Source organism: Alnus glutinosa, chromosome 6 (genome assembly GCF_958979055.1).
Source record: "Alnus glutinosa chromosome 6, dhAlnGlut1.1, whole genome shotgun sequence".
In the NCBI taxonomy this organism is placed as follows: Eukaryota; Viridiplantae; Streptophyta; class Magnoliopsida; order Fagales; family Betulaceae; genus Alnus; species Alnus glutinosa.
In genome coordinates, this window is record NC_084891.1 from 1,934,328 (window position 1) to 1,954,924 (window position 20,597).

The 20,597-nt window shown below is 36.8% G+C and overlaps 1 protein-coding gene across 1 annotated transcript; it reads left to right on the forward strand.

Moving 5' to 3' along the window:
- Window positions 1-5,555: 5,555 nt before the first annotated feature.
- LOC133870570 (aspartyl protease family protein At5g10770-like) lies at window positions 5,556-9,392 on the forward strand. The gene is made up of 3 exons (XM_062307731.1): window positions 5,556-5,764; window positions 7,073-7,516; window positions 8,465-9,392. Exons 1-3 carry the CDS (start codon window positions 5,575-5,577, stop codon window positions 9,292-9,294), a joined length of 1,464 nt encoding a protein of 487 aa, XP_062163715.1. The 5' UTR covers window positions 5,556-5,574; the 3' UTR covers window positions 9,295-9,392.
- The last annotated feature ends 11,205 nt before the right edge of the window (window positions 9,393-20,597 follow it).

Here is a 20,597-nt window from a genome sequence, read left to right on the forward strand (position 1 = left end):
TGTTAATCACTAAAATATTGACTATCACGTGGCATTTTACATGAAGTTGACATGGCAATTTACTTGGCACTTATCATGTCAGCAATTAAAACGTGCACTGCCATGTGGTACTCATTTTATAAAATATAAACTGTAATTAGGTAAGTTTGTAAAAAAAATTATAGTAAGCTCAATGGATGTGTTAAATGAATACTATTGTTGGATTTGGTATTACGTACGTTCTTACTGCATGCTTAATATTCTTGGGTGTTGGTTGATTACAAGGTTAACCATTTTCAAGCCTACACTTCGGCTCGGCTTCAGCATAGGCCTCGAGTAGTTACGGGTGGGCTACCTTTGGGCTGGGTTAAGCCCAATAAAAAAAAAAGGGGGTAATACTAATAGTAATAATAATCATAATAATAATAATAATAAATATATTGTTATCGTTCACTTTAAATTGAGAACGTACCCTGTTTTTTCGAGTTTTTAATATTAGCATATTTTATTTCTTTGTTATTCCATAACATGAAAAGCCTTAAGCCATGCTAGAACATATGTGTTTGATTTTTGATGAAATAAAAGGCTTCCAGTTTCCTAGACTTTACGACATGTGCACCCGGCCCACGTGGGCTGAGAAACCAGTATTTTAGCTAGAAAGCTATGTTTCAATACTAAAGTTGCATCACCCGACCGGGCATGTTTGATTTTGGATTTCCTCGACTTTACGACATGTGCAGCCGGCCAACGTGGGCTTCGAAACCAGTATTTTAGCTAGAAAGCTATGTTTCAATACCAAAGTTACATCACACGACCGGACATGCCCGGTCGTCCATTTTCGTTCTTGACGGTTAGCGGTAAACCGTTTTTGCAAAAACTAATTTTAAAAGCAGTTTAACGGTTAGTAATTAGCGGGTGGTTATTAGGAGCAGTTATTTCACCCCTATGGAGCGTGTCACTCCTTGACGACACATGCAACAGCTTTTTTATTCTTTCCCTGAACATTGAAAATGTTTCAATACGAACTACCCCATGCAAAGCACTAGTAGCATATTCCCTTCAATTTGTACTTACTACTCTTGCATGTACTCAAAGAACAAAATCTAGCTGGTGCATTACATCTGAAGCTCTATTACGTACGTTGAAAACCCGTTAGTACGAAAACCATCCAGTAGAAATGGGTCTTTTGTTTCTTAAGTTTTAATTTGGCATTGACATTAGAGTGCTGACATTAACTATAACACATGTACATAATAGATGGCAAACTATTAATTTTAACAATAAAGTGACAAAGAGCCTATTTAAAATCTAGGCTAAACCTAAAGACATTGTTGTTGAAATTAAAAACCCGGAAACTAAATACAAATCAAATTAAAACCTAGGTGCTAAATTTTTTTTTTTCTTTCAAAAATAAAATAATAAGTTTCATGAATATTCCAGGGATCCAATAGTTATAATGTTAGAGCACTAGTAGCAGATGTCCAATAAATAGTTATTTTCCCTAAAATAGGGAAAATGTGAAAAAAGTTACCAAAAATCATACCACAACAATTACCCTATTTTAGATAGTCACCCTTGGGAAGCTACAGTTGGGTAGCACTGTAGCTTCCCAACAAGATATTATAATCCAAAAAAAACCATCTCTCTCTCCTACTCCTCTCTCCTTCCTCCTTCCCCCGTCCTCCATCATCTTCACCTCAATTTCACCTTCCACCTTCCTCACCGGCTCACCCCTTCTCAATCCCCACAAACCCATTTTCCGACCACGTCTCCACAGCTCAAACTCAATCAAAATCCGAAATTTCTTCAACCCCCTCAAAGCCCCAAGCCCCAAAATCACCTCCCCACGTCGATGTCCGGAATCAAATCCATCAACCCGTCGTAGAGGCCGAGGATCTTGAACAACTTCTCGGGGGATCGCTGGCTTATGCTTATCGCTTCGGCGAAGTTAAAGAGCTGGATCGCTGGGTCCTTCGCCATCTATTGCTCATCGTCGTGGAGACGTGGTCGTCGGATCTTCGCAGCTCATCGTCGTCATCTATTGCTCCTTTGTGAAATTGTGTTTTCATCTGGGCTTTCTTGTTTGATTTTTTTTTTCTTTCTTTTTGATTTTCTCGGGAAAAGTCTGGTCTTTCGAAAAATTTGGAACCTTGTTGTTTGTTTGGGGTGGGGAACAATTGCCGGCGATTCGGGAATGGATTCAGGAATGGATGGATTGACTTCGTCCATAGGGTAGAAAGTGATGAGATTGGCTTGAGAGCATCGCCGGCGGGATTAATGGGTGACAAGAAACATGACATTTATTTTTGCGGAGAATAAATAAATCCTCAAGAGGAATCCGTGGAATTTGTAGACCAGTGGAAACCGGATCCGCCACTACACTTTAAATTTCCCACCTGGGTTTCTTCGCCTTGACCGGAATTATTGACATTAGGCTCCGGCGACGGCTATTGGACTGTGCTTTTAATGATCGGCGCACGACACATGGAGCAGTTGGTGGCTCTGATCTGGTGCACTTGGGTGGTGGGTTTTGAGAGAGAGAGAGAGAGAGAGAGGACGGAGAAGACAAGAAAGGAGAGAAGAAAAAAATGAATAAAAAAAAAAATAGGAAAGAGAAAAAAATAATAAAATAAGAGTAAAAAATAGTATTTAATTGGTATAGGAAAAGATAAAGGAATCTATTGTGAAGTGTTTTTTTTATAGGGAATCAAAAAGTGGTTTGGTTCCCTAATTTTCCCTAAATTAGAAAAAATGGTTGGGTGTCTGTTATTAGTGCTCTTAGAGCACTAGTAGCAGATGCCTTATAAGTAGTTCTATTCCCTAAAATAAGGAAAATTTTAAAAAAGTCACAAAAAATCAAGCCACAGCAGTTACCCTATTTTAGAGGGTCATCCTTGGAAAGCTACAGTGCTTCCCAATACATTGGGTAGCATTGTAGCTACCCAATCCAATATTTTAATAAATAAAAAACACGTCTCTCTGACTCTCTCTTCTTCACGCCTTCACGCAACCCGCCTCTCTTCTTCTTCCTCATCTTCTTCTTCGTTCAGCCTTAGTATCCCATCCAATAGTAGCTCGTCGTTGAGAGATTATGAGAGCAACAACCACCGAATTAACGAGAACCCATTATCACAAACTGCATTTGGGATCGTTCAGAACAATTTGAAGCAAATGGGCATTGACAAAGACGAACACAGCTATCTATACGGGAAAATTAGCGAGAACCCATGACTGAAACTAGAACAGGATTGATTCAGAACACTTATGAGCAAATGGGCATCAACAAAAGTGGGAAAGAACCAACTAGAAAAGCAAAATCAGAGTTACATTATTGAAAGAATACCCTCTGTCAAGAGCTTCTCGAACCTCGGCAACAGATTCGCCAGCCTCACCGGGTCTAGATCTGGAGCGGCGTCGATCGCCGAGGCGAAGCACAGAGCCACTCCGATCTGCGGGTTTGGATCCTATTCAGTGAAGAGCGCGTCGGCCAGGGGCTTCAGGTTGAAAGAGAGAGAGGAGAAGAGCCAAAAGATGCAGGGCGACAGAGACAAATGGAGAGAAAGAAGAAACTAGAAAGAAGGAGAAGAGAGAGAGAGAGAGAGAGAGAGAGAGCAAACAGTTTTTTGGAATTAAAAATATATATATATATATATATTAAAAGTAAAAAAATATTATTTTAATGATATAAGGAAGATTAAGAGAATCTATTGTGAGGTGTTTTCTTATAGGGAAAGAAAAAATGGTTTAGTTCCCTAAATTTTTCCTGAATTAGGGAAAATGGTTGGGTATCTGCTGCTAGTGCTCTTACAAACAATTTTTTTCTTACTCAACCATTGATTCATATGTTTATTACCATTTTTCATTACATGAGTTTTAACCTTTTATTACGCCACCTTTTTCATTACATGAGTTTTAAGAATAAAAAAAGCAATTATGACCTTTTGGTTAATGATATTTTTATGACCAGATGATTTTTTTTATGAAATCTTGTTTTCATACGGTTTTTAATTGTCTTTAACAAATGGAAATGGTCTTGGGCTTTCAAAAGATAAATTAGCTTTAACTAGTTTAATGGTTTTGACCATTGGACGTTATTAAGCTTAATAGTATTTTATGGCATTTGATGTTTTGACCGTTTATTTTTTCTTTTTAAAGAGTTTTGACAGTTAGTCATAAAATTCCAAAACATAACTATTTGGTCATAAAGTGTTTTCAATACCTTTGGATACTATAGTAAATTTACTAAGCCATCTATCATGTATATATAAGATGAGTAATGTTACACATCATCCCCTTGTCCTCCTTTTGTCCTCCCAAATTTGATGTGCCTCTTAAAATCACCATTGAATTTATGATAGATCATTATTGAATTTTGATCCAATGGTGATTTTAAGAGCCACATCAATTTTGGGAGGATGAAAGGTGGACAAGAGGATGATGTGTAGTATTACTCATATAAGATACACTACGAGTACTTGAGAAATATATATATACATTCTTTTCTTTTCTTACACAATATTGCTCCAAAAAGATTAAGAGATTATTTTTCATAAAGGAAAATCAAAAGGTTGTTCTATTAGCCTTCATTTTTTGAAGTGTGTCCTTAACGAATGTAAACGCTATAGTCTAATTCTGGGAGCTTTGCGCGTCAAGGGATTCGATCACGTACACCGAGTTACATATTCCGGGAGGCACGAATAAATTTTTAAGGACAATACTTTTGCATGATTATATAGCATTGTGAGATATTTCCTTACTCTTTCTATATTCTATTTTCTTCTCTTGTATTTTATTTATTTTATTAGTAATTTTTCAGATTAGTATTATTATATTTCAACAAATATTTTGTGTACGTACGGTACGTACCAACAAATTATTTTGTGTACTAGTACTGTAGTACACACATAGAAACAAATGGGTTTGTTTTTTTTTTGGAAGAGAATATTATAATTTTGTAATTTTGCATGGCAGAGGAGTAATTTCCTCGATATTATCAATTATTTGGTGGGTGCTTGTCTACGTGATGGCTGGTCACGCTAATATATAGTCCGTGAAAATTTCTGATGGAGCCATGGTTTGTCGGCCTGTGTAGATTAATAATTGCTGAAGCCAAAGCATCGATCTTCAGAGCATCCCCATCACTCGTAGTACTGGATTTTGGATAATGGAAAATCAAGACAATTAATGGAGTTTGAAATAAAAAATTTTAATTCACTCTGTTAAAATGATATATATAAATATATTTAGATTATATAATTCTCTAATCTAATTTGAAATAAAATTTTGTCATTATGAATACATTAACTAGGGTATTTGATGGCCCAAGAAATTTCAAATTCTTGATCTATATCCCATTTTCAACTAGAAAAATGGTGAAAAATTACATGCATTATAGACACGTGTCAATTTATTGATCGAGCGGAGCTAGAAAATTTCTCGAACCTAATTTGAAACAAAACTGTATTCATAATTAAATGAATGACCCATTGAAAATTACATATGAATGTACCTCCAATAGAGGAAAATAAATAAATAAACAGGATCCGCTAGCTTGTATATGCAACACATGCATAGCTTTGAGGGAAAATTAAATCTATGGCTACTCCTCCTCTTTCCTCCTTCCTATGGGTTATTATCCTCTTTGGTTTTTCTGGTTTTCTATGCCCTTATGCTCACGAAGGAAGAGAGACTGCAGAAAGCCACCGCCTTCTTCATACTCATACTGTTCAAGTCGACTCTCTAATCCCATCAACTACCTGCACTAGTACTACTGCTTCTAACCAAGGCATGAAATCTCTCTCTCTCTCTCTCTGTTAAACTATATTTTAATATTATGGTGATTGATAATTAAATTTTTGTGGTTTGATTACCTTATTTAATTTGTAGTGTATTCACCTACTAGATCTTTTTCTATAAATAGGGATTATTGGTATTGTAAAGATTATCAAGAATAAGAGCAAAATGTAATCACTAATTAGGCTTTAATATCTGAATGTACTTAGGTCATAGCCGAATTGAATAAATTCTTGTGTTTCCTTATTCCCTTTAATTTCCTTTATGTTTATGAATTTCTTCACTCTTTCTCTCTCACCAGTAGGCCACTCTTCTCTTTCTCAGTATTACATTTAAATAAAGTAGTTGAATAATCTTTTAACCTAATAAAAGATAAGTTCCTCCCCTTGGAAAACAGCATATATTCTTCGAGATCAACATATAAATATATAATATAGTATACCAAAACTTAATCCATATTTTTTTTTTAATGGAATTAGACATAGCAAAAAAAAAATGGAAAGGAAAATAAAGTTATTATATTAATGAAATTACTTTTCTACCGCGCGCTTGTTATGGATCTTACTTTGAGTGTTTATTTTTAATAATTATGTACACATAGCTAGCACACAAAGTAGATGAGAATAAAAGTGCTGTAAAATTAATTGATATCAATATTGGTTATTTAAATGAGGGGTAAATGAGATTTTTTTCACATAATGAAGGTTTTGAAAGGTTTCGACATATGACCTCATCGATATATATATATATATATATATATATATATATATATATATATATATATATATATATATCTCTGTGTGTGTGTGAATTTTTCTTCTCAAAATCCTGGCCCCGGGGCAGGGGTCTCGAGGATCATCATTGGCATATTGTTGTAAGCAAGAATAATTTTTTAAAATGTTGTTAAGGATACTGATGTGGTAGTTTAAAATTGGTAAAATAATTAAGCAAAAAATTTGCATGGTTTATTAATTTTTCTTAATTATTTTACGTAGAGATTATAAATTGTCACATCAATGTATATACAAATGACTTTATAATAAAAGTTATAATATCTCAAATATTTTAAGCATGCATTTGAAACTGCTAGAGCCTAGCTTGTTAATTTGGAAGTGAATTTCCAATTATATGAAAAAATCAAAGTTTTAATTACTTTGCTTATTCCACGAAATTCGCACACTCGGTACAAATTTCAAGCACCCAAAACATTCATAAGTATATTAGTTTTTGAAATTTATGATCCAAATTTGAGTTTGAATTCGCTTCCAAAATCTTCCAACTGATGAAGCATGTTACTCAGGTCCTAAAAGCAAGGCCTCCCTAAAAGTGATACACAAATATGGGCCATGCTTTCAAAGCAAGGAAGATGAAGTAGCAGCAGTTCCAAATCACATTGAAATCCTCCTCCAAGACCAGTACAGGGTCAATTCAATCCACTCCAGGCTTTCCAAGAACTCGGGGAGCCACAAATTTAGGGACTCTCATGCCGCCATCCTACCGGTTAAAGATGGTCTCACGCTTGGCTCCGGCAACTACATTGTCACCGTCGGCCTTGGCACGCCCAAAAGAGACCTAAGACTTGATTTTGACACTGGCAGTGACCTTACTTGGACACAGTGTCAACCATGCGTCGGACATTGCTATAACCAAGTTGACCCCATCTTCAACCCTTCCAAATCCACATCATATTCCAACAATATTACATGCACTTCGCCAACATGCACTCAACTCACCTCTGCCTCAGGTAACGTAACCATATTAACAAATTTAAACTGTATTTGGCTTGGTGATTTTGTAGGTTAAATGAGTGTTTGAAAACAAAATTAATTAAGAAAATTGTATTCCATTTAGGAGTGTGTTTGAAAAACAAAAATGGCAATTTAAAGACGTGAAGAAAAAAAATCTACATTTTTGCGCAATAGGTAGGGATGCGTTTTTAAAAATACACGGTTTTAAAAGTAACTTAAGACACTATTTTTTCAAATGTCGATTTTCGCAAACAATTAACTGCATTTTTAAAAAATTACATTTTTATTAATTGAATTTTAAAATTACTAATTTTGCAAATAGTATGTTTTGGAACCGCTAAAACCAAACAACACGATCGAGATCCCACTTCCAAGAGAGAAAGAGAGAGAAAGTTCTTGCCTAATTAATTTTTTTAAAAAAATTATACCAATTAAAATTCTTTCAAAAATTCAAAGACTAGGTATAATGTGGAATCATAAAAACATGAGTTTGGGTCGGAATCTTCAAACCGTTTAGGATGGTTCTATATATACAATTGAATCTTAAAATCATAACTATCATTTATAATTAAACGCTTTATATTTTGCTATCTCAACATCCAACTTAATAAGATATAACGAATTAAAGAAAAAATAAATATCTTTTATGTAAATTTTAAATAGATAAGATTTAATAATTTAATTAAAAACGGCAATTACCATTTTGAAAAATCCATAATATAGTTATCTTAAAAAACCCCACCTTAACCGGCAAGTAAATTTAAATGAAAAATATTAGACCTAAAACTAGCCTATAATTTTTTTACAATTTACTAATATGTGTCAATATGTGATTGGTCACATACTAACTTGAGACACATAAAAATTATAAATTACGTCTAACATTCCTTAATTTAATGAATGTGAGAGTATAATTTATACCATTTTTGTTACAATTAATGCAGGAAACAGTCCACCAGTGTGCTCCTCTACCTCACAATGCATATACACCGTAGGATACGGTGACGGATCATACTCAATCGGCTATTTCAGCAAAGAAAGGCTAACCATAACATCGTCAGATGTGTTGGACAATTTCTTATTTGGTTGTGGCCAAGACAATCAAGGACTCTTGAACGGCAGTGCTGGGTTGCTAGGCCTCAGTCGCAACAAGATCTCCATTGTACAACAAGCCGCACAAAAGTACGGCCTATTCTTCTCGTACTGCCTACCCTCCACGCCTAGCTCAACAGGACACCTCACTTTTGGAAACAACGGTGGAGTCTCCAACACTGTAAAGTTCACGCCGTTGGTGACAGTTTCTCAAGATGCGTCATTCTACGGGCTTGGCTTAACTGGAATAAGTGTCGGTGGACGTCAACTATCGATTCCAACGTCCGTGTTCTCGACACCAGGCACCATCATCGACTCTGGGTCGACCATTACGTATTTGCCACCTATGGCGTACAATGAACTACGACAAGCAATTCGAGAGTCAATGCGTGGTTATCCGTTGACAAGCTCGGATTCGATATTCGATACGTGCTATGACTTTAGCAAGAACAAGAGTGTTTTGGTTCCGAGCATTGCCTTTTTGTTTGGTGGTGTGAGTGTGGATTTGGACCATGCAGGGGTGTTTTACATGCTGAGCTCTTCGCAGGCTTGTTTAGGGTTCACTGGAAATAGTAATGCAAGCGACATAGTGATTAGCGGGAATACTCAACAAAAAAGGTTAGAGGTGGTGTATGATGTTGCTGGAGGGAGGATTGGATTTGGCCCTAATGGTTGTAGCTAATTAAGTGAGAATAATAAGTCGAGCTAACAACAAATTAAGGGAATCGTTTGTGTTAGCTTGTGATGGGAATTGATATGGTTTAGGGTTTAATTAGTGACTTTATGAGTGCCAAGTCTCTTATAAAATAAGTGGTATTTACGAGGTCAGTCACTAAAATAATAAGCTATCACGTGGCGTTTCACATGAAGTTGGCATATATGGCAACTTAGTTGGCACTTATCATGTTAGCAGTTAAAACGTGTATTGCCATGTGACACTCGTTTTTATAAAATATAAACTGTTACGTAAGTTTTGTAAAATAATTATAGTAACAATTATAGTAAGCTCAATGGAAGTGTTTTTTTTTTTTTTTAACAAGGGAAATCTTCTCATTAAATAAAAAAGACCATTACAGTCTAGAGACCTTTTGGTCTCTAAAAGAAGCTGAGGAGATAAACAAAGGCATATCCTCAACCCATACATTCGAAAAACACCTTGAAGAAGCCCTTCTAGCAAGAAGATGAGCCACTTCATTTGCCTCCCTAAAGCAATGACTCCACTTGCAGACTAAGAAGGTAGCTGCCTTTTGTTTGATGGCATCCAGAAAATGGCCGATTCTGTACAAAGAGTGATCCGTTGAAGAAACTCCTTTAATGATTTGCAATGAATCTCCTTCACATTCAATGCTACAAACGCCCAATTCACTACAGAAATCCAGAGCAACCAAGGCAGCCATAGCTTCAGCACACACCGGATCTACCACTGCCTTACAAACACAGCATTTAGCAGCAATAGCAAAGCCCTCCTCATTTCTAAGCACACAACCGAAACCAACCAATTCATAATTAATATTCAAAGAAGCATCCCAATTGACTTTAAAAGAACCAGCAGTTGGAGGTTTCCAAAGCTTACAATAATTAGACCCAACCGAACTGGAAGCCAACTCCAAAGGCTCCCTCAAATTATGCCTTTTGAAATCATCAAAAAGGCTGGAGGCATCAGAGAACACCTTCAAAGGAGGAGAGAATTGCCCTTCAAAAATCAGCCTGTTTCTCCGCAACCATATTCTATGGAAAATAAGCACAGAGAGGCTCATTAAATCAGCATTCAACTTAGACAATAAATAGGAAATAAGCTAAGTCCGAGAAAAAAGAGGGGCATTTTTGAAAGAGGGCAGGCCCACAACCCCACACATCTTGAGCACCCGGACAACACCATAACACATGAATCACAGACTCCACTTCTAACATACAACAAGGGCATAAATCATCATTACCCACTCCCTTTCTTAACAAATTCTGTTTGGTGGGTAAAAGATTCTGACAAGCTCTCCACAGAAAGATTTTTGAAGCATTAGGAACATTTATGGCCCAAATTTTCTTCCAAAAAACATGACTGGCAGAAAAAGAAGAACACTCCCCAGACTTTTGTCTCAACAACTCAGAGGCCAAATGGTAAGCACTTTTAACCGAAAATGATCCGGTTGAGGTGCCATTCCAAATAATCTTATCCGGAGGTAACAGGGGACATAAAGGAGTGTTTTTAATAGCATTAGCAATAAAAGCAGGAAAACAGTCATCAATTAAAATAGAGTTCCAGCCCTTAATAGAGACATCTATGAGATCGGACACTTTAGCATCCTTAGACAAGCTCAGACCAGGTTGGAATTTCAGAGGACCGACACTGGGCAACCAGTTATCACCCCAAATATTGATAGACTTCCCATCACCCACTCTCCATAAAATACCATTGGAAAGAAGGTCCTTAGCTGCCAAAAAACTACGCCACATGAAAGAAGGTCTTTTTCCCATCTCAACTTCTAGAAAAGAGGATTTAAGGAAGTATTTAGCCTTGAGAATCCGGGAACTCAAGGAATTAGGGAACTGAATCAGCCTCCAACATTGTTTCGCCAAAAGAGCTTTATTAAACAAAGTAAGATCCCTAAATCCCAACCCTCCAGCCGATTTAGCCCTACCCATTCTAGACCAACTCATCCAATGGATTTTTGAGGCTTTACACAAATGTCCCCACCAGAAAACTTGCATTAAATGATTTAATTCCTTGCACAGACTGACAGGAAGAAGAAAGACACTCATAGAATAGGTAAGAATCACTTGCACCACTGCTTTAAAAAGGACCTCTTTCCCAGCCAAAGACAACAACCTAGACTTCCAATTATAAATCTTCCTTAAGACCTTCTCTTTTATATTATTAAAAGCAATAGTCCTATTTTTGCCCACCAAGGTTGGAAGTCCTAAATACGAATCATATCTATTTGCTTCCACAAGACCCGAAAGCTCAATAATCTCCTTTCTTCTATAAACACAGGTGTTACGGCTGAAAAAGACAGCGGTTTTCTTCACATTAATTCTCTGCCCCGAACCTCTCTCATAAATTTCAATAATGTTCAAGATCCTTCTCCACTCCGCCTTATTCGCCTTACAAAACACAACGCTGTCATCCGCGAAAAATAAATGAGAGATAGAAGGACCCTTTTTAGAGGTAGGAACACCAGTTATTAAGCCTTTCAACTGAGCATTAGATAATAGGGAACTAAAAGCCTCAGCACAAATAATAAACAAATAGGGGGAGATAGGGTCTCCCTGTCTAAGACCCCTGGAGGGAAAAATTTTACCCACCACATTGCCATTAACAGCTACTGAATAGGACACAGTACTAACACAAACCATAATCATTTTAATCCACAGAGGGTCAAAACCCAACTTAGCCATAACAGCCTCCAAAAACTGCCACTCAACCCTGTCATAAGCTTTACACATATCAAGCATAATGCCCATATACCCAGTTCTACCCCACATTCTAGTTTGCATGGAATGCATAGTCTCAAAAGCAGCAATAATATTATCAGTTATAAGCCTCCCAGAGATAAAAGCACTCTGAGACTCTGAAATAATACTGGGCAATACAACCTTAAGCCTATTAGCAAGAACTTTTGACAGAATCTTATACACCACATTGCATAGGCTAATGGGTCTAAAATCAACTACTGACTTAGGGTTTTGAGTTTTAGGAATAAGAGCAACAGTGGTGTTAATGGAACCATCCAATTTACAGGTTTCAAAAAAGTACTTAATAGCATCACATACCTCTTTGTGCAAAATCTCCCAGCTGTGTTGTAAAAAGCATGCAGGGAAACCATCCGGACCAGGGGCTTTAAGAGGATCCATTTGGTTAAGAGCTAGATGAATTTCCTCCATAGACACAGGGGCCACCAATTGGTGATTCATCTCCGCAGTAACTGATGAGTACCAAATATTGTGTATTTGGACCCCTTAATTTACATTAGTTAAACCTTTAGCTTTGTTATTTTCTAATGCTTTGGTTAGTTTTAGTGTTTTTATATTTTGTAGGACAATAAGAGAGAAATGATACAATTCAAGCAAAATACAAGGAAATTCGGATGCAGCAGACCACTACATTTAGACTGATCATAACAGGACCAAACGATATCCTTTTTGGGAGTTTATTAGGTCTAAATTGAAGTTCAAGATGTCAGATTTCCAACGCAACAAGTTTCAGCCAATTTGGAGATGCGTGGAAAAAGATATGGCTGTTTGAATTTCAGTCGACGGATCATCCCGAAAATCCAGAACCATCTCTCTTATTATTTTTCTTTTGCTTCATCCCTTGTCTCCCCAAAGCTAGAGCCAATACACGTTTTTCTCCACATTCTCAGCCACTTAATCACTTTTTTTTCCACTCAACATCATTCCATAAAACACTCACCACTCATTCCATAAAACACTCACCACTCATTCCATAAAACACTCATCACTCATCTCTCCACTCATACACCCACTCACCCATTCCACACAAACCACTTGGCTATAAAAGGAGACCAAGGCTGAAAATCAAAGGGAGAGGAGGCATGAGCCTCTTTGTACATAACTTCTTGCTTCTCTTCTTCTTGTAGCTTATTTCTTTCCTTTTGCAACTCTTTGATTTTTATGCTTTTAAGTTAATGTTTTAAGTTGTAGTTATTTTATCATGTGCAGCTAATATTTTCGTTTGGGGTTGAGGATGAAACCTCACCATTGAAGAGAAACCGAGTTTCTTGCTTGTTCATGCTATTTGAGTTTATGGGTTTGATTTCTCATTGTTCTACTTCGATTTTTATGAGATGATGTTTTGATATCTCTTGTGGTTTCCGGATACAAGTGATGATGTGGAATAAGTTTCATTAAAATTGATTGCTTGGTGTTTGATCTATCAAAACATTGGATATTCATTGTGCGTCGTTCGACTAATACATTGTTTTATCGGTTTGAATGATGATATCCATTGTGATTGAATGATACATTGGATGTTTTGATTTCAATTGGTACTCTTTGTGATTTGTGCTATGAACGGAATCATTGAATGTTTCAAATGATTTTTGAAGCAATGTAGAGCATACCTAAGATTTATATGTGACAACCTCAAAATATGTGTGATGAGCATGAGATTAGGTTATTGTGATTTGGTGAGTGTGGATTCCGAAACCCTAGACCCCTTTATCTTCATTATTTTTGTTCATGTTTTCTTTTATCAAAAACCCCTAAATTTGGAACTAGGTTAAAATAGGATTAGTTTGAATAGAGATTAATTTTCGCAACACAATTCCCTGTGGGATCGACCTCGCACTTGCAATACGCTATATTACATAACGATTCGTGCACTTGCGAGTACTTATTTTAAAACACATCAAGTTTTTGGCGCCGTTGCCGGGGAATTGTTTTGTTTGTGGAAATTGATTTTTGTTTGAATTGATTTTATTTTTCTACTAGTTTAGGTAGATTTTTGTTTTCTTTTTCTTCTTCCAATTTTTGTTTCTTTTTATTTTTATTTGTTTTTGTTTTATTGTCTAACCCAAAAAAAAAAAAAAAAAAAGCAAGGTTTTCTGTTTTATTGTTATTTCAGGTTGTGCGGAATTTTACGAAGTCGATCGATCGAACCAACACTGGAGGTGTTACCTGGAATAGTTCAGTAGCAGAAATTCTTGCCAAAAATTATTTTTTGGTCCAAATTTGTAAGTTTTAATTCTGGGATTTGATTCTTGTACAACACCAATACAACAACTGTACAACAACCCCTCACATGAGGGTGGGCCCCAGTATATGGGACCCACCCTCATGTGAGGGATTGTTGTACAGTTGTTGTATTGGTGTTGTAAATCTAACATTTTCCTTTAATTCTTGCCTTTCTGGTGTCTTTGGTTGTTTTATGCATTCGTGTTAGTCTTCAATTTTTATTTATTTATTTATTTTGTTTGTGCTATTTTTTTTTCTTTTAATCTTCAAAAAAAAAAAAAAAAAAAAAAAGTATATTTTGCTAGTGTGGTCTTACGGCGCTATCTAAGTGTCGAGGCAAGTTCTGGCTAGGAAAGTCTTGGGATTTAAGTGTGTCCGGTGTGACCCCCCTCACTTTCCTGGGAACGAACCTGGGTTCTTAGAAAATTCTGTCTGCCCCACTTGCAATTTCTTTAAAAAAAAAAAAAAAAAAATTGGTTCATATCTTTGGTAGGATATCTTCTTGCTATAGGGTGTAAGTGAAGCATGGCTTCTTATTTTGATAATTATTGTGATTCTTCTGCACAACATGTTTCACCTAGTGGTAGGACACTTGCTCCAACCAACTACCCTTACAGTTTCAACCCACATGAACCATGTTCATATTGCTTTGATCCTTATCATAGTGCTAGTAGTTGTCCCTCCTGGGAACAATTCTGCAATCTGTCTTATGAGCAAATGAACACCAATCTCTCTAGTCCGGGATTCAATTCAAATTCCAATTTTTACAACCCGGACTGGAGCGACCATCCTGATTTCTCGTGGCAAACTCAAGCCATGGGAAATTGTGCTCCCCAATTTCAGGAACTGCACTATCCTGATTATCCACAGTTCCAATCTTCCCATCCTTCATCCTACGTTTATCTAGCCCCTTCTTCACAGTCCACTTTGGAAGACACTCTTAAGGTCTTCATGGAGCTCACAGGCCAGGCTATTAGTGACGTGAAGAATGCTACTACGGAAAACACTCAGGCGATTGCCAGGATAGAAGGAAAGCTTGAATATCTGGTTGCTGAAGTCATCAGAATAGAGGAAGAAGAGCTTCAGAGTCAGTCGATGGTTGCAGGGCACTACATGATTGATGAGGATGATGCTAGTCATTCTTGTCATGAGCATGTCCCTACCATCACCATGTTTGAGAATGAGGAAATTGTGGATAGCAATGAAGAAGAAAAGGAGGAGCACCCGGAGCAAGCAGCGCCCCCGCCCAATCCAAATACATCCGAATACGGAATGAGTACTGAAGCTCATTCCTTCATCACCATCCCTCTTGAGACATTTCATGAGCCCCAAGCTTTAATTCTTACATGTCTCAAAGAGCCATCTTATGCCAAAACTGTCAAGGATCTATGCACACAACCGCGCAAATCTAGGAACCATCGTCCTACAAAGATCCTTCGAAGCAAGCAAGTTAGCTACATAAGATGGCGAAACATTTCTCTCGAGGGACATCAATTCTTTAAGAAGAAAGGGTGGAAGGGATTGGTTGGACATCCACATGATCGGGGAAGGCGCTGTAAATTTTCTTTTACCTTTTTGCACAGTTGTTTTTTTTATTATTTTTCTTAAATATTTTGTTTCTGTTTTACCTTATTTTGTTGTCTGTTTTTGTTTGTTTGTTTATTTTTAATTTTTCAATGGTGGGATAACTTCTTGCTATAGGGTGTAAGTGAAGCATGGATTCTTATTTTGATAATTATTGTGATTCTTCTGTACAACATGTTTCACCTAGTGGTAGGACACTTGCTCCAACCAACTACCCTTACAGTTTCAACCCACATGAACCATGGAAAGCTTGCTAAATGAGAACATGGAAGCCTCGAAGGAGAGGAAGGTGGGGAATGTGAAGAAAACAAAGAAGGCGAGGCAAGCAATCCGAAAAGGATATGAGTGCGGTACTCATATCGTAGTGCTCTCTCTCTTCTGTCATAGATCGCCATCACCGGATTGAGGATAGATGTGAGGAGCGTCCAGGTTGACAAGACGGAAGAGAAGGTCTTGCATGATCAAGAATAATCTTGCTTCTGGATAATATGATCAAGAATAGTCTTGCTTCGTTGTTTGTGAATCTGGTTGTGATGCTGCATTTTTTCCAACTCTAAACTTTGAAATTGGTTATGAACTACATCTTTCCTTCCAGGAAGCGATGATGAATTCAGATTAGAAGAAAGATTTGGCTCTCGAAGTGTGAAGGGTTGAGAACTCATAGGTGTGCTTTGCAAGAGAGAAGACGAGTGAATTTATAGAGAAAATTTGAGAGGGGACGGTGCAAGTGGTGCCGACAGTGAATCGTAATATCTCCATCCCTTTCTCGGAACGCTCATCCAGCTCATTCTCGGGATGCCCCTCTACGACTGCTAGTTGCGGAAAGTGCGGAGATGAATCCGGAAAAGTCATTGGGTAAATTCGGAATTCGAGAAGGTGAAAAGGGTGAAAACTTGAAAAAGAAGAGAACTTGTGATTCGAGGGCGGCTGTCTACTAGTGATAGTGGAGGCTGCGCTCAGAAAGAAGAGAACTCGTGATTCGTGGGCGGCTGTCTACTAGTGATAGTGGAGGCTGAATGACGTTGATTAAACCGCGTCTCGCCCACTGATTAAGTTCTCTTTCCTTCCCTTCAAATCTTTCGAATCACCGCTTCATTTCTATCTTTCTCTCCTTCAGATTCTTTGAGGGATATCATCGTTTCCTAAGTTTTCCAGAAAAATGGCTTCTTCCTCTTCCCAAAATAATCTTGATCTGAATGCTACGCCAGTAGTACAACCCGAAATTTGGCGTCCATTATTCTTAACGCAAAAAGGTCCTCTCATGACCAATGACTCTGTAATGCTGAATGATGCAGCAGCTGCATCCGTGGCTCAAGGCATCATAACTCCTCGAGATGATAAGTTGTTGGCGGATAGGACTGATGCTCAAGCCATCAATGACTCTTTGGCTTTCAGTATTCAGAGTGCTTCTTCAGTTACAAACATGGCTCGACGTCTGCAAGTTCGAGGGAATGAAGTTCAAGCGCTAAAAGCTCAAATTTTGGCTTTGCAGCGAATGTACATGGACTTTAGGCGTAGGAATCGGGTCCTACAGCAAGAAAATAAAAAGCTGAAGAATGTGGTAGATTCGTATGCGAAAGACTTGGAAAAGAGGTATGCTGAGTTGGAGCAGAATACCAATCGTCTGCAAGAACAACACCAGGACCTCTTGCGTGTAGTCCAAAACCTCAGGGTTTTCCGCCCAGAAACTTAGTTAGGTATAAGCATACCGAATACTCTGGGGATGTTGCAGGAAAGGTCCGATTCGCAAGTTTATGTTTTCTTAGAAGTACTTCGTTTTGTAAGACAATAATTATATTTTTATTTTTTTTATTTTTATTTTTATTTTTATTTTTTTTTTTTATTTTTTTTTTTATTTTTTATTTATTTATGGACTGTAATAAAAAAAAAAAAAAAAAAAATGGCGCTACGAAGATCCTTCGAAGCAAGCAAGTTGGCCACCTGAGAAGGCGACACATTCTTCCAGAGGGATATCAGATTCTAAAGAAGAAATGGTGGAAGGGATTGGTTGGACATCCACATGATCGGGGAAGGCGCTGTAAATTTTCTCTTACCTTTTTGTACAGTTGATTTCTTTCATTTTTATTTCTTTTCATTTTATTTTCGTTTCTGACAGCAACTAACATTTTGATGTTTGTGTCTATGAGAAATGTTGCTGTTAGTTTTTGTTGACAGGTGTTTTGGTGTTTAAGTTTGGGGGACGCCTTGACCTTTCACACCTCGATGTTTCCGTATTTCTGGTAATGTATTTCTACACTACACATTGCGGACAATGTGTAATTCAAGTTTGGGGGTATGGAAAAGCACTCTGTCCATTTGTTTGTTTGTTTATTTCATTTGTTTGTTTGTTTAAATTTTCTGTTTGTTTAAGTTTCCATTTGTGTGTTTGTTTAATTTTTCTAATTGTTTTTAGTTATTTTTAGTTGTCTTTTTGTTCTTAAAATGTTTTAATTAAAAAAAAAAAAAAAAAAATTATGTTGTCAAGTTTGAGTTAAGCCATAGCTGTGGTTTGCATTTCATCGGCTTGCTTAAGTTTTTGAACACATCATGTCTTTAGGAATCTGAGTCTTTTGACTTATTTTTGGGCTAGTAAGATTTCACTTGAGTTGAACTATCACGAGCACGTTAGCATGTAATTTGTGGGGTATGAATTTGTGCTTAATTGTGTATTTTGAGAGTTGTTGGATGACTTATTGATAAATAACCTTGGCTTGCAAGATATATATATATTAAAAAAAAAAAAAAAAAAAAAAAAAAAGAAGATCATTTTGAGTTTTTCACTGAGTAACCGGGCCTCTTGCCTCACTAAGTATTGAGTGTTCGCGTCAAAAGGTGAGAATTTCAATTTGGTTAATTGTATGGCTAGTTTGGCTTCGTAGCCTTTTTGACTTGAGTAATTAAGCCCTTAGGGATGTTCTACATCTAGTGCCCTAAAACCATTTGGTTTGGGAGCCACTGGCCCAACACTCGTTACATGGGTCAATTAGAAAGCTTAAGGGAGCCGAGCATTGCACAGCCAACATATTAAAAAATATATATATATATATATATATATATATATATATAAAATAAAATAATTTGCATATCTTGCCTTGGTTGTTTCATTTGATAGGGATTCCAATGATTTTTGAAGTACTTATCTTGAGATTGAAATGAAACCTCATAATTGCATGTTGATTTCACTCTACACTTTTGAGGAAATGTGATGTCTTAACTGTCCATTTATGAGTGATTTGATGATTGGATCCCCTGTTGATGTTTATGATGGGGTTTGTCTTTTTAAGCATGCCAATGACGTATGAACCATGGTCTGGGTAAAACTTTTTCTCGTTGACAACGTAGTGTTTGAATGTTTGTGGGTATCATTTCTGGCAAACCCTCACGAGACTTCACTCGTCCACTAGGGAGTCCTAGGGGTTTAAAAGGCTTGTTGCATATGCTAAATGCAATCGTGTCTCCCACGAAAGAGGATTTATGTTTCATGCTTTGATTTTGTTTTTCATTTTGTTTTGCTAAGGGACTAGCAAAATGTAAGTTTGGGGGTATTTGATGAGTACCAAATATTGTGTATTTGGACCCCTTAATTTACATTAGTTAAACCTTTAGCTTTGTTATTTTCTAATGCTTTGGTTAGTTTTAGTGTTTTTATATTTTGTAGGACAATAAGAGAGAAATGATACAATTCAAGCAAAATACAAGGAAATTCGGATGCAGCAGACCACTACATTTAGACTGATCATAACAGGACCAAACGATATCCTTTTTGGGAGTTTATTAGGTCTAAATTGAAGTTCAAGATGTCAGATTTCCAACGCAACAAGTTTCAGCCAATTTGGAGATGCGTGGAAAAAGATATGGCTGTTTGAATTTCAGTCGACGGATCATCCCGAAAATCCAGAACCATCTCTCTTATTATTTTTCTTTTGCTTCATCCCTTGTCTCCCCAAAGCTAGAGCCAATACACGTTTTTCTCCACATTCTCAGCCACTTAATCACTTTTTTTTCCACTCAACATCATTCCATAAAACACTCACCACTCATTCCATAAAACACTCATCACTCATCTCTCCACTCATACACCCACTCACCCATTCCACACAAACCACTTGGCTATAAAAGGAGACCAAGGCTGAAAATCAAAGGGAAAGGAGGCATGAGCCTCTTTGTACATAACTTCTTGCTTCTCTTCTTCTTGTAGCTTATTTCTTTCCTTTTGCAACTCTTTGATTTTTATGCTTTTAAGTTAATGTTTTAAGTTGTAGTTATTTTATCATGTGTAGCTAATATTTTCGTTTGGGGTTGAGGATGAAACCTCACCATTGAAGAGAAACCGAGTTTCTTGCTTGTTCATGCTATTTGAGTTTATGGGTTTGATTTCTCATTGTTCTACTTCGATTTTTATGAGATGATGTTTTGATATCTCTTGTGGTTTCCGGATACAAGTGATGATGTGAAATAAGTTTCATTAAAATTGATTGCTTGGTGTTTGATCTATCAAAACATTGGATATTCATTGTGCGTCGTTCGACTAATACATTGTTTTATCGGTTTGAATGATGATATCCATTGTGATTGAATGATACATTGGATGTTTTGATTTCAATTGGTACTCTTTGTGATTTGTGCTATGAACGGAATCATTGAATGTTTCAAATGATTTTTGAAGCAATGTAGAGCATACCTAAGATTTATATGTGACAACCTCAAAAT

Bases quoted from the DNA above. Each gene is read 5' to 3' on its own strand.
- LOC133870570 (XM_062307731.1), top strand. From the start codon at position 5,575: ATGGCTACTCCTCCTCTTTCCTCCTTCCTATGGGTTATTATCCTCTTT. The intron at 5,765-7,072 runs GCATGAAATCTC...CATGTTACTCAG, and splicing joins TACTACTGCTTCTAACCAAG to GTCCTAAAAGCAAGGCCTCC. The intron at 7,517-8,464 runs GTAACGTAACCA...CAATTAATGCAG, and splicing joins TCAACTCACCTCTGCCTCAG to GAAACAGTCCACCAGTGTGC.